Source organism: Chiloscyllium plagiosum, unplaced genomic scaffold (assembly GCF_037043375.1).
Source record: "Chiloscyllium plagiosum isolate Xiang-an unplaced genomic scaffold, Cpla_swu_hap1 HiC_scaffold_39, whole genome shotgun sequence".
NCBI classification, from domain to species: domain Eukaryota; kingdom Metazoa; phylum Chordata; class Chondrichthyes; order Orectolobiformes; family Hemiscylliidae; genus Chiloscyllium; species Chiloscyllium plagiosum.
Window position 1 is genome coordinate 25,698,942 of NW_028270177.1, and position 14,798 is coordinate 25,713,739.

Here is a 14,798-nt window from a genome sequence, read left to right on the forward strand (position 1 = left end):
ATACAAGCCCAGTCGCTTCAGTCTTTCAGTGTAAGGTAATCCCGCCATTCCAGGAATTAACCTCGTGAACCTACGCTGCACTCCCTCAATAGTCAGAATGTCTTTCCTCAAATTTGGAGACCAGAACTGCATACAGTACTCCAGGTGTGGTCTCACCAGGGCCCTGTACAGCTGCAGAAGCACCTCTTTGCTTCTATACTCAATTCCTCTTGTTATGAAGGCCAGCATGCTATTAGCCTTCTTCACTACCTGCTGTACCTGCATGCTTGCCTTCATTGACTGGTGTACAAGAACACCCAGATCTCTCTGTACTGCCCCTTTTTATAAATTGATTCCATTGAGGTAGTAACCTGCCTTCCTGTTCTTGCCACCAAAGTGGATAACCATACATTTATCCACATTAAACTGCATCTGCCATGCATCTGCCCACTCACCTAACTTGTCCAGGTCACCCTGTAATCTCCTAACATCCTCATCACATTTCACCCTGCCACCCAGCTTTGTATCATCAGCAAATTTGCTAATGTTATTGCTGATACCATCTTCTATATCATTAACATATATTATAAAAAGCTGCAGTACCAGCACGGTTCCCTGCAGTACCCCACTGGTCACTGCCTGCCATTCCGAAATGGAGCTGTTTATCACTACCCTTTGTTTCCTATTAGCCAACCAATTTTCAATCCAATCTAGTATTTTGCCCCCAATACCATGCACCCTAATTTTGCTCACTAACCTCCTATGTGGGACTTTATCAAAAGCTTTCTGAAAGTCCAGGTACACTACATCTACTGGATCTCCCTCGTCCATCTTCAGAGTTACACCCTCAAAAAATTCAAGAAGATTAGTCAAGCATAATTTCCCCTTCATAAATCCATGCTGACTCTGTCCTATCCTGTTACTACTATCCAGATTTGCCGTAATTTCATCCTTTATAATCCAGCATCTTTCCCACCACTGAAGTCAGACTAACTGGTCTATAATTTCCTGCTTTCTCTCGCCCACCTTTCTTAAAAAGTGGTATAACATTAGCCACCCTCCAATCCTCAGGAACCGACCCCGAATCTATCGAACTCTGGAAAATAATTACCAACGCATCCACGATTTCCCGAGCCACCTCCTTCAGTACCCTGGGATGTAGACCATCAGGCCCCGGAGACTTATCAACCTTCAGACCTAACAGTCTCTCCAACACCAAATCCTGGCAAATATAAATTCCCTTAAGTTCAGGTCCTTCAGCCACTGTTACCTCAGGGAGATTGCTTGTATCTTCCCCAGTGGACACAGATCTGAAGTACCCATTTAATTCTTCTGCCATTTCTTTGTTCTCCGTAATGTATTCCCCTGTTTCTGTCTTCAAGGGCCCAATTTTAGTCCTAACCATTTTTTTGCCTTGCATATACCTAAAAAAGCTTTTACTATCCTCCTTTATATTATTGGCCAGTTTACCTTCGTACCTCATTTTTCCTCTGCGTATTTCCTTCTTATTAATCCTCTGTTGCTCATTAAAAGCTTCCCAGTCCTCAGTTTTCCCATTTATCATTGTTATGTTATATTTTTTCTCTTTTAACTTTATATGTTTCTTAACTTCCCTCGTCATATCACTCAATGTTATTTCCTGATCAAGGCTGCTTTAAAATATTTTAAATGCTGCTACACAGATTATGTTTTGCATCTTCTTTCTGCAATCTCTCACTCACAGGGCTAGCAATCGTTCTAACTCTACCACAGCTCAGCAAGGTACATGAACTACTATCTGCATCATGTTCACTTAAGGGCTTGCATGACTTTATCCTCCCAAACTACTAACCATTTATGCCCTCTGTTAGTTCAGCTCAATCGTGGGGACATCTCTACTGCACATGCATAATCATTAACTGCTCTTGCATCCATTTCTACCATACTCAAACACCCCTTTATTTCACTGGAGGAAAGACTGGCCAAACTATGGACTAATGTTTCAACAGCACCATAATGGACCTATCTGTAATACCTGGACTTCATCCGCTACAACTCTAGGACTGTCTTTGGGAAACCCCTTGTACTGTAATCAGATGAGTCCCTTGACTCATAGTAACAATACTCTCTGACTGACTGTTTTATCCTCCACTCCACTAAGGACTCTTCCCTTTGACTTCCACACAGTGCCATTTGCTTGAAATACACACACTAAGTGAAAGTCAATGATGACTATTAGATGCTAGACTATTAATCCATAAAATCAGCTAATGTTCTGGGGACTTGGGTTCGAATCATGCCATAGCAGATGGTGAAATTTGAATTCAATAAAAAAAAACTATGATTAAGATAGTTGATGATTGTAAAACCATTGGGGAGGCAATGACTTAATGATATTATCACTGACCTGTTAATCCAGAGACCCTGGTAATGTTCTGGGGAACTGGGTTCAAATCCATGACAGTTGGTGTAATTTGAATTCAATTAAAAAAAAAATCTGGAACTAAAGATCTAATTATGACCATGAATCCATTATTGATTGTTGGAAAATCTCATCTGGTTCACTCGTGCCCATTAGGGCAGGTCCGGTTGACTCTGGGCATTTAGGGATGGTAATAAATTATTAAGGAGGAGAAAGTGAGGACTGCAGATGCTGAAGAAGGGCTTATGCCCGAAACGTCGATTCTCCTGTTCCTTGGATGCTGCCTGACCTGCTGCGCTTTTCCAGCAACACATTTTCAGCTCAGTAATAAATTATTACCTTAGCCAGTGATGCCCATACTGAATGAATAAAAAGGAAAAGTTTGCTGAGTATGATACTGTAATGCTGACATTAATGTAGAAAGGCACTATATCATGACAAATTCTCCCCCAGTATGAATGATAGATTGACTGTGCTCCCAATCATTACTAGCTTCATGCCTCTTCCTCTGTGTTGAAAAGCAAGCTAATCAGAATATGAAAGAAATCTAAAAGCCATTAGATGTAAATGGTGATATCAGCACAAAGTCATGCAGATACATGAGATGTGTGGCCATCCAACTCTCTGCTGGTCTCTCTCTTTTAAGACATTCCTTAAAACCTGCCACTGATTACATGCGCCAGTATCCCCTTATGTGGCATGTCATATTTCACTGTGGCAGCATGCTGGAAAACAAGCCCTGCTATCCCTGGACTTGTCACAAAAGTGAAAATTTCACTGCATGTAAAGTACCTAGTTTATCTGTTAGATAAAGCTCGGCGATCAGAAAACATGGACCACAATCATATATTGAACAAGGTCTATTACTTATTGCAAAGATATAGTCCCTGATAAACAAGCACAAACTATCAACATATAACTCTACCAGTTAAAACTCTAACCAGTTGAAAAAAAAGCCTATGTACAATTACAGGCTGACAAAAGAAAAATTGGTCTTGTGGGTGGAGGGAAATAAACCTGGGAATGCAGTCCAATAGCCCCTATCCATATGGTTCTCCAAGATGATCCTTTTGCTTGCCAGGATTTTCTGTTCTTCAATCTGATTTCTCCAGGTTCTTTGTTGGAAGTACAGGCAGTTGAGAAGTTTCTTAGTTATTTATTAACGGCCACAACTTACAGCAACTGGTGAGAGAAAATAACCTGGCTTTTCTCAGGCTTTAGTTATGTTCCAGGAGAGAAAACTGTCCGTAGGCTTCTGTCAGTGTCATTGATACCCACAAGCTATGGGTGGCACGATGGCTCAGTGATTAGCACTGCTGCCTCACAACACAAGTGACTGGGTTCAGTTCTAGTCCGTGTTGAGTTTGCACATACTCCCCGTGTCTGTGAAACCAGGTGCTCCATTTTCCTCCCACAGTCCAAAGATGTGCAGGTTAGGTGAATTGGCCGTGCTAAATTGCCCATGGTGTTCAGAGATGTGTAGGTTAGGTGCATTAGTCAGGGGTAAATATAGGGTAGGGGAATGGGTCTGGGTGGGTTACTCTTCGGAGGGTCGGTGTGGACTTGTTGGGCTGAAAGGCCTGTGATTCTATGATGATCTATTTCGTTACCCAGGAGCCAATTACATAATTGTCAGGATGATTGCCTTTGGCATCCATTACAGTTCACAGCTCCACAAACCAATCAGTAACCTTGTTGCCAGTCAAATCTCATTTTGTACACATTCCCTGGTGCCTGCCCATCTTCAGACAGCATCTCCCACAGTTTGAAGAAAGCAGTACTGTTAACTCAGCTTACAATGAATTTCGGTAACTTCTTTTAAAAAAAAAATTCCTTCTGCAAACCTTGGTTTTAAAATTATTCTTTTCACAATTCAGTCCATAATAAAATAATACAGAAAATTAAAAAGATACCATCTTTGCAGGCATGGTGCCTACTTTTGTTTCATAATGCACCTTTGCAGTACCATGGGATATTTCACCACTTTAAAGGTGTTATATAAATTCAAATTGCTGTTGTTGCTTTATTGGTATTGGACCAATTTCATTGCCACCTTCTTTTACATCCCCTATCCTTATGTTTTACAACAAAAGCTATTATTAAAAATGGGCACTGATTCATTCCTCTCAAGCTTGTATTTCTTTACCATCTACCATTGGGAAAAGAAGAGTAGATACATCAGATAAGACATGGCAGACAGACGTCTTCACGCTATTGATACTTACTTAGTCTGTTAAGTACTGTCCAATGCCATAAACCTATATTCAGACCCATTCAAAATCAGTTGCATTGTTAGAAAACATTCCTGAAAAGCGCCAGCAAGGAACTATGCTGTCAAGGCTACAGCAGTGTTGAACTTTATTATAAATATGACAACAGATCTATGCCTAATTTAACCTCAATGTAGAGTTGCATCATGTAGATCATCAAAACATTGATGAATAAATTCAGCGGTCCCAGCAATGTTTATTGGCCAATTGCAGAAAAATCTTTCCATTTTGTACACACAGAAGTTTTCCCCGGACTAGCGGACATAATTTCTCATACATGCACATTCCAGAGTATACCTACTACTTATGCCTCTCCATGAACATGACAGGCAGTCCCTTTCAGAAGTGGGCAGCTGGTTCACAAAGTATCTATCTGTTGTCTGTTATCCCAGTCTGTCCAATGATTTCTTAATTTCTAAACCAGTCAATTGTTGTAGCAGTATTGTTTGAAAATTCACAAAGGCAACAGGTTCAGCTGCAAGGGAAACAGTGTATTCACAGCAGAAGTTATAATGTGGCCCATGCTTCTTTCTGAAACTGACTTTCTGTATCCTCTGATATTGAACGTATGGGACAATGAGTCACCAAGAATATTGCAACATACTTATTCCTTGCATAATGTTTCCCTGCCCACGGGCCTGACCATAATTCAGATTGATGAAAAAAGATGGCAACAAGCCAGGGGATGAAGGCAAGAAAGAAAAATGGTTGTGTAATGCTGAAGAGTAAAAGTGTGGCTCATTGTACAGAGAATAATATACCAAACCATTAATTGCAACAAACACAAAAAATGTTGGAGAAACTCAGCAGATCTGGTAGCATCGATGGAGACTGAAACCAAGTTAGCATTTTGAATCCACTATAACCTGTTTTCACTTTACACATGCTTAAGAGAACAATCACCTGCAAATATGTCCCAAACTCTTGCCACATGAAACAATCCATTGGGTCCACAGTCAAGATTTCTGCATAGTTTGTCTCCAATTGATTTCATGTATCTCATGTCAAAATAACCATCTTGATATATTAGAGGCTATTATATTATTATACACAGTGGATAGTATAGGTCAGAGACTGTAACCCTAACATATGCTGTCTGTGACTGTGTAGGTTTGATGTAGGTCTATATTCTTGATTACATACTTCTAAATGTTTCCTTTGTAGCTGGAGGATGGTTATGAATGTCCATGCATTCCTATAAATTTAATCTGGCTCAATGTTCATGGCTCAGAAAATGACCCCCTGCATCTGTTGGCCCTGTGGCTATTGATGTGATGACTGCCTGTTGGACTGAGGTCACACTTTAGCAATATGATTGATTGGGAGGATGTAGCATCATTCTGATGGTTGGCAAAATCAGCTTCAGTTTTTGTTCCTCCACTGCTACAGTGTGGTTACAGATCAGTGTGAGAACACACAGTTGCAAGGAAATCGAATTATTGAATTCCTGTATGTTGATAACCACAAAATAATTTTCAAAGACAGTCAATACAAACTGCTGTATTTTGGAACTCAAGATCTGAAGATTCCTTTTGATGGGACTCATGAAGGTTGCTATACTTACAAAGTCAGCCTTTGGGATTTCTGTAGTAACAGCTCTTGAAATAGGAAGCTCACCACCATGCAGTCTGCACTAATTAAATGTCTTGCAGTACCACACAAAGGCGTCTATTGATGACTCCAAACAATACAACCTGGTTGGCAAACTATCAAATGATTTGATGATTTGCTGAAGCAGAGTTATCAAATGAATTCGTAAGTAGGCCTTATGAATTATTCTGTAAATGAAAAACCTTAAAGTTAATCTTTGCATGTTACATCTCTTGAAAATCTAAATACAATTTCTTCACCTCTGCACTGACATTCTATGCTTCAGAGCTGAAAATGTGTTGCTGGAAAAGCGCAGCAAGTCAGGCAGCATCCAGAGAACAGGAGAATCGACATTTCGGGCATAAGCCCTTCTTCAGGATTCCTGAAGAAGGGCTTATGCCCGAAACGTCGATTCTCCTGTTCCCTGGATGCTGCCTGACCTGCTGCGCTTTTCCAGCAACACATTTTCAGCTCTGATCTCCAGCATCTGCAGACCTCACTTTCTCCTCATTCTATGCTTCAATAAATGCTCCACCATCAATTCACTCCATGTTTGCAGTTAGATACATCTTTATGCACAGTAAGGTGTCTCACTGTATTATTCGTCAATGTTGCAAATCCACTTGTGTAATGGAATAAATGGATAAGGAGAAAAAATGTAAAGGAAAGTGTATTAGCCATTTGGGAAGCCCCATTTTCCACTCCATGTCCATGAGCTCTTTTCTCACTTCTCATAATGAGTCTTAAGATCATAGCCTGAAGAATCACACAGATTCCTCACTCTTCTTTTCCTATGCTGATTCGTGTTATGTGGAACCTTCTCTATACAAAACAATTAAAGAAGGGTTTATGTTGGAAAAGTGGAAAGTTGGTTGTTTCAGTTGGCTAAAGTGTGGCGCACAATAAAGCATACAATACAGATTCAATCCCTGTACTGGCTGTGGTAGTTCACAAAGACCATGCTCCCTCGCCATACTCCTTGTTTATGGAATTCTCTACCCCTTTGAAATACCCTTCAACCCTACATATAACCAAATATCTCTCTCTAATGGTTTCTCAAGAAATGGGTTTGTCAGTTCAGTTGGCACACTAAGAAATTGTATTCCAGGACAATATTTATTCTTCAATCAATTATCAATACTCTCTTGTCCCCCTCCATTGATGTTTGTCAGAGCTTTCAATCTGCAAATAGGTTGCTGTGTTTCCTACATTGCACCATTTGAATACTCTTCAGAAGTACTTCTAATAAATCCTGCAACATGACAATAATTATTTAAATAGAGTTCTTGCTTTTTTAATCTACTGGCCTAAAGGACGTGTTTCAATGAGGTCTTATACTCTTAACTATTGTTTTGGAATTTGGAATGCTATTCATGTTTACGTTGCCCTATGATGTCATTTGCATGCTACTGTGACACCAGAAATGTAATCATGATATCATGAATAAAGTGTGACAAATGAAGCACAGTTCACTCAGAATCGCCTCAACTTAACGATGACGAGGTCATGCGCAACGTGGCAAATTAAAGACACCAATTAACATTCTGCTTTTATTTGAGTGAGGATTTTGGTAAGCAGCTACAATGATAAAATGACCTGGTCTCTTCCTGTGGCTCTGATGAATTTAGTGTCAGGAAAAATATACAGTAAATAGATAAGATAAGGCTATAATATTAAAAACCAATAAATAAGCCAAATTCCTCTTACTACATAGTTTGTGTATTACACATACCTTTATTTTCCTCCTGTCAAACTGAAAGTATTATCAGTGGATTTTGTGGTCTGTGATCAAACAAGGCTGCTACCTGTTGACCTTAAAGAAAGTTGCCCACAAAGATCTAGCAATCTCGAGAGGATGGGTTTCTTCCTTCTCAAGCTAAGTGTAAAGCTGGTGCCAAGTTGAGGGGATTTCCAGCCATTTGCAACAGTGCTGTCAACACGAAAGGCAAGCAGCATTTTTACAGAGGGCAAACCTGAGAGTTAGAAGCTCTAAATATTTCTGCTTTTAATTTAACTATTTCAGATAATATAGCAAACGATTAGGATTGGATTAAGATGTAAGCTAAAATGTCATGAATATTTTTTAAATGTGGGGAATTTGTATACCTTAATGGAGAAATTAGAAACTCTTCAAATATAAGATTAGCCTCTTCAGACCAGTGAGGCAATGCAGTAATCATTTTTAAGAGGTTAACAGCATGGATGTTTCTTGTTAATTCGTACATTCCCCATTGACTGCAGTCTGGGATGCTTCAACACGGTTAGTCTGGAGAAGTGTAAAAGCACTGACAAACGTTTGGATTTCTGCATATGTGTAGGCTCCTGAATTGTCAATTTCAGTTCAGTGGGTCAAAGACAGCAAAAGCTGGCAGTTTTGATGCCAATAGCACTCCAACATCTGGGCCATTGATAATTCACTAGAATAATGTTTCATGAACAGGGATCCTTTCTCATATCCAATCCAAATGGCTGTTATTAATGTGAGCCATGACAATGAATTCTCATACAATATTAGAAAGGAAGGGCTAACACATCAATTTCCTATTCTCTCCTGACCCCTGTTATGCTCTGGGCTTTTATCTGCACTGCCCAAAACATAGTTTTAAAATTCACTACAATGAACATAATATATATTTCTCAATATTCACCAGCAGAAATGGAATGGAGACTGGTTGCCATTGGAATTTGGAATTTTTAATGACAAATGCGAATGCACAAGCATTCCACATTTATTGTGACAAAATTATTCTTGAAGACCCAAAGTTCCTTGAACAGTGTTTGAAGAAAACCAATAGGCTCTGTTGCTATTCTGTGGGTACAATTTAACATCAGCAATATGGCAGAAGCCTTGTATCATCTCAGTTGAGGAAGGCCTGCTGGACATTGGTCATCCCAGTCAGAGGCCAGTAACTCTCCATTGCTCATCAACACCACCAGTAGCTGTGGGAGCAGCTGGTTATGTACCACCAGTGAACAAGGGTTGTCGAGGGGCCTGGCCACAGATGAGTCATGATAGGGCAGCTGTTACAGGGAATGAGGCTCAATGGCTTTCGACTTGGTGGTGGGGGTTGCAGTAACAGGAGAATTGGAAGAAACAGCAAAGGGTGGCTGTCAGTATTCCCCTCCTATTCTTCCTGATGTCTGGTTCCTTGATCAAGCACTGCAGAATTAAGGCCTACCTGCCAAACTACCCACTCACCTCCAATGGCACTGGGGGATGTGATCTTGAATTGCTTATGTAAAGGCCTCAATTAGCATTGGTGTAGAAAATTTGTTCATGAACCTGCTCTGGAAAAAATGCAGAGGCAGAGGTGGAAAATAGCAGGATCCCTACTGTGCTTTCTCCCACCTCGTTAAATGTCTCCCAGCCTTTAAATCCATCACTAATGGGCAGTAAATTCTACCAAATGGACGGAATCCTCCCAGGTCCTGAATGACGTGGGCTATGGCAAGAAATTTGGGAAATTCAGGTGAGATATCTGGTGAGGCCCTTTTCAATATCAAGGCCAAAGGTCACATTGAAATGACTTTCTCACGAGTGAGCAGTGAGAGGCTGTAAACAGGGATCAGTACTCATTATCACATTCATTATTACTTAATCTCCATCTATGACCCACTGGAGAGACAGTGGGAGTTCCCAACATGGAAGTTAGGGAATGTATCTGGCAACTCCAGCTTGCCACTTGTGTCCCTGGACCTTCACCTTGGATATCAGGCATCAACATTCCAGGGCACTCTCCAGGAGCAGCAATGACACATTTCCCATGTTCATAGATGCTGCATTTTGAAGTGCACTGGCTCCTCTCATTGGAATGTGTTTGCATGGACACTGCACTTGTTGAGGCACTGAGCACACAGACTGGACCAGGCTGCATCTCAGGGCTGCTTTTGGAGTGCTCACTCCCTTTGTGCCTACCAGGATGCTCACATCATCCCTGCCTTCCCTTGTCTTCTTGTGCTTTGGCCCCTCAATGAAACCTGAATCCTTCTATCTGGCCTTGCTGTTCAGAGCAGGCACAAAGCCAGGCAATTTGTCATAGTTGTCAGCTGCCATCAGATAAAGAGGTGGGCTGGTGTTGTCCAATGCCATGCTGCATCAGTGTTATATCTGCCCCAGCTGCCAGCTGAGGCCCAGCAAGTAGACAGACATGTCTCAAAATCTAAGGGGAGTAGTTCTCAGTTAAGTCCATGGCAGCCTCTGATATCAGTCTGAGGGCTAGACTTCAGTCAGTCAGCCATTCAGGGTGGTAAAAATCAGAGGGTCTGTACCTCTGCAGTCCGAGGGTAGGACCACAGCTCTGTGGGTCCAATTCAGCCAGTTTGGGGAGTGACAGGAACACAGTCAGGAAGCTGTACAAATATCAGTTAGGGTTTTGGTCTCTCATCGTTTGGGGCTGTCTAGTTATGTGGCTGAAGGGTGTTGGTCACAGTCTATCCATTAAAAGTCAAAGGGGATGGACAGGTTATCAGGTGCCACTGCTGTAGGAAGGAGGCTGGGCAACTTAATTGTGGGGATTGAAGTTAGAATGCTGGGATTCAGAGGGGACTACAATAGTGAAAAGAGGCAACTCAAAGTAGGAGTGGGGGAGAGATGATAGAGCATGGAAGTAAAAGACGTTCTGAAGAACATAGGGTGGGATATTGACAGACCATTTCTTTGGTGGGACAGCACTGTACCAGAAAGATCATAGTTGCCAAAATAGCAATTATCTGCCATTTATCCATTGCCTGCATATGGTGCAAGAGCTGGTCAATTCACACCTTGGACCATCAAACATCGTGCAGAGTGAAGGATAGCAAGGCTATAATAAATCAATGTTTTCTTTGTAATTAGACATTACACACACAGCTGATGATGAAAAGTGAATAGATATATACAAATGTGGGGATCTTCTTCCTTTCCCTCCCACAATGTTTCATTGCAATCCTGGGGTGAATGGAGAGGGCCCAGCTTACAATGGAGTCCATTGGTCTTGGAGGTTTGGCCAAGTGACTTGAGGAGCACATGTATCTATAAAACTCAGACACACTGAGTATGTCCTGCTCAGAGCTAGGTACATTCTCCTCACTCAGAGGCCATAACTGAAGTGTCCTGAGAGACTTATTGGGGGTGGGGGTGAGGTCTGCATGAAGTTATTTTCTTCCCACAGGCACCAGTCCGACTCCTTGTGAGGAATGGCCACCTGGACTGAGGTCCCTCACCCACCACCCTGCTGCCTTGCATTGCTGCTGAGCACTAATGGCTAGAGCCAGAGAATGTAGGTCTCTGAGGCTGCTGGACACCAATCTGCCCATGGAGACAGCCTGACACTCACATACCTGAGGCAGCAGAGTGCCAACCATGTCGCTCCAGTCCTGCCAGCCCATTGTCCCTGACCAACCTGCCTGCCGTTCCCATCTCTGCTTACGTGTGTTGATGAAGTCACAAATTGCTGTTGCCGTGGGGTCCTCCACTGTCTGGAGCAGTGGAAGTGTTTGGTTTCTGGAGGTCCTCTAAGTGCCAGTGGACAGGAACCTTTCTTCGGCTAAGTTCAAAGACATGGCAATGAAGTGCTCACCAGCAAGTGCCCCTGACTGTGACCTAGAGTGCAGGCCCAGCAGGGTTCCAGTATCTGAGCTGATGGAGAGCATAAATAGCAGCCTTGTCTTCTGCGAGATCTGTGCCTCATAGGATGAGGGCGTATCTTGCAGCACCATACCTTGACCGCATGAATCATGGATATGTTCCTCATGCCTACTGAAGGCAAAAGAGAGAAAGCATTCTGACCAAGAAGTTATGTCATGATAATAATACATCCACAGAGAGGATGAACGGTGAGTGGCAGTGCAATCAGCAAATCTTCTTACCTGGTTGCTGGGACTTGTAAGTTTCAGTATCTCCTCATGAGTGGTCCTGGTCCTCACCAGTGAGGGCCAGGATTCTCTCCTCATAACAGCTGAGGAGACCAATATCTATGGGTGTGAGGTCACAGACAGAAGATAGTGGCACTTCCCCTGTTGGAGCTGAGAAGGCCACTGACCTTCTTCCCTCACAGCCGGGCCTTTTGCCAGACCTTGGAAACTACACTGACATGGATTGCATCCTTAGACCAGATTGACAGGGTCTCCTCGACTAGACCTGGGGGAAAAGGACTGCCTGACCCAGTCCACCAGATCCCTGTCCAGAGAGCAGGACACGAATATCACCATGTCTGCCAAATCAGGGGCAAACTTCGCAGGGCAGCTTCAGACGATCAGTGCTTGACCAGGTGTGAAACAATTTACAAACATGAAATTGATGCTCGACATTCTGCGATATCATTGCATTGGTGAGTACTTCTACTTACGGTGAGTAGGAACGTTGGGTTAACATCTAATGAGTAGGCGCTGTAGGGCACATACAGGGTAAAATGCAACAAAAATTACACTCGACAGATATCTGGTAAGATTCAGCTCAATATTTCTTTCTTAAGCGCAGCGCCAAACACAGGTTAACGGCTCATTTATCATCTTTGTATTTGTCGGACTTTTGCATTTACTCATTGCAAGCAGGAGATTGCTGTTAATTGTCTTTATAATTATTTGTATTTATAATTGATGTAGATTTAACAGGATACAGAGTCAGTTTTACCATTAGACTAAAAGTGTGTTTTTTTTTTAAGTAGAGGGACAGATTTGATTTGATCATTATAATCATTATTCATCTTCTAACAATTACACCTACATTAATAATATGAAATTATTGTGCATTAATAGCACTTCTTCACATTTTAAAGAAAAGCCTGCCTGGGGACAACTATAAGAGTTCTATGTTGTTGACCATACGTTTTTGCCATGTTACTAAGGTGAATGAGAAGATTGATTTTCAGGGTTTTTATTTTCTGCGTTGCATGTTTGTATTGGTTCCAGATGTTTATTTGGGAAGGCAATGATTGTCAAGTTCTTACAATAATAACAATGATACTTGCATTTAGATAGCATCTTTAGCAGTGTAAAGTATCGCAGGGACTTCACAGGAACCTTATTAAACTCAAGAACAAGAACAGGCCAAAGAGATAGACTTCAGGGAGTATCTTAAAGGAAGAAAGAGGGGGAGAGATTGGACCTCGGCATCGAAAGGTGCAAAACCAATAGTGGAGCAGTTAAAAGCCAGCATGTCAAAGAGGATATCTCAGAGGGTGATGGGATTCATGTAAGATACTGATTGAAAACTTACAGCATGTAAACATTACACACTGTCTTTCTATTGACTAGCTTCTCACAATGGATACACGGAAACTAATTCCAGAACGAAAAGGAGTTTCCCATATCCATTCAAAGGAGAACCCTCGGGCTGAAATTATCCGAGCAAAACTCATTCAAGATTTTAACCTGTTGGATCATTTACAAGGATTGGTCATCAATAATCCCAAATATAACATGAATGATGTTAAAGGTACTATAGATTGTGTAATAAACAAAGTTGATTTTGCTAGTGAAAATGAAAAATGCATACAAAAGTATGAAGGGTGAATAAAACTCTCATTAAATGAGGATTTGAATTTAAGAGGGTGCTGTCTATTTAACTAGTCCAGAGTCTATGTGTACAAAGTGCAAGATATACATGTTTATCTATGCATTACAAACATGTTATTACAAAACATGGGTAAAGTCTAAAAACAACATCATCTTTCAATGCTGTTATCTTCTTGGTTTTATCATTTTAATATTGCATCTTAATGTATGCTATTTTAAAGTGTATATATTTGTTTGAATGTATATTTATGGGGAGATAACACTTAAAATCTGGTTAGTCAATCTTTCCTCCATTATGTCTCTGGTGCAGTTGAAATCATAGACACAGTAATAGCAATGTTATTATTTGTATCCAATATGTTTATTCATTCAGTATTACAACATTCTGACTTGGCAATGAGGGTCAGTTTTGCTGGTTTGTGCAGGTAAATTGTACATTAAGATTAAATAGTGGACCTAAGTGGGATTCTAAGCAATCTTCAAAAATAATTAATGGAAGGAATGCATAAGAGCTATACAAAATACTTATAAAGTAATAATGTGTGGGCAAAAAGATTTAATAATTTGTAATTATTATCTGAGCCTCAAAATAAAATAACAGTCTAAAACTTAATGTTTTATTATATGCTGGTTGTTTTCAAAAGAAACTTATCCTACTATTAGTTTCCAAAGAGCCTGAGCAGTCTCAGGCCTAGTCATTGCTCATTCCAGCCTTAGTTCAGCTGCAGTTAGAGTTCTACCAAACGCTGTGTCATTTCGCAGTCTTCTTCCTGTTCAATGAATAAATGAACTGAGGGAGGATGCAGATCTGGAGAAGATGAGACTGGTGTAATTGCATATACTTTGTGTTAATTGACTAATGGGATCTTACCATACAACAGGACCATGAAGATATGTTTATATCAACATAAAGGGAATGCTGTTGGTTGCGATGTGTTAATGACAAGACACATGGAACTGGAAGATTTCTACCAATCAGCATGATAGAAAATATGTTCTTTTAGGACAGCTTTCCTACTATATTTAAATTTCTAAAAGCAGCCAGAGGAAACTCACCTCAAAAT

The 14,798-nt window shown here is 41.0% G+C and overlaps 1 protein-coding gene across 6 annotated transcripts in view; it reads left to right on the forward strand.

Moving 5' to 3' along the window:
• Nucleotides 1-12,954: 12,954 nt before the first annotated feature.
• Nucleotides 12,955-14,798, forward strand: part of LOC122541038 (cation channel sperm-associated protein 2-like) — a 33,396-nt gene continuing 31,552 nt past the window's right edge. For 2 of the 6 annotated variants that reach the window (XM_087981462.1, XM_043677522.2), the window contains exon 1: nucleotides 13,123-13,654. In XM_087981462.1, coding sequence (XP_087837588.1) covers nucleotides 13,483-13,654 — 172 coding nt within the window. In that variant the 5' untranslated portion in view covers nucleotides 13,123-13,482. Of the gene's footprint in view, nucleotides 13,655-14,798 lie in introns of all 6 variants that reach the window. The other 4 variants (XM_087981463.1, XM_043677520.2, XM_087981464.1 and 1 more) reach the window with 3 other exon arrangements.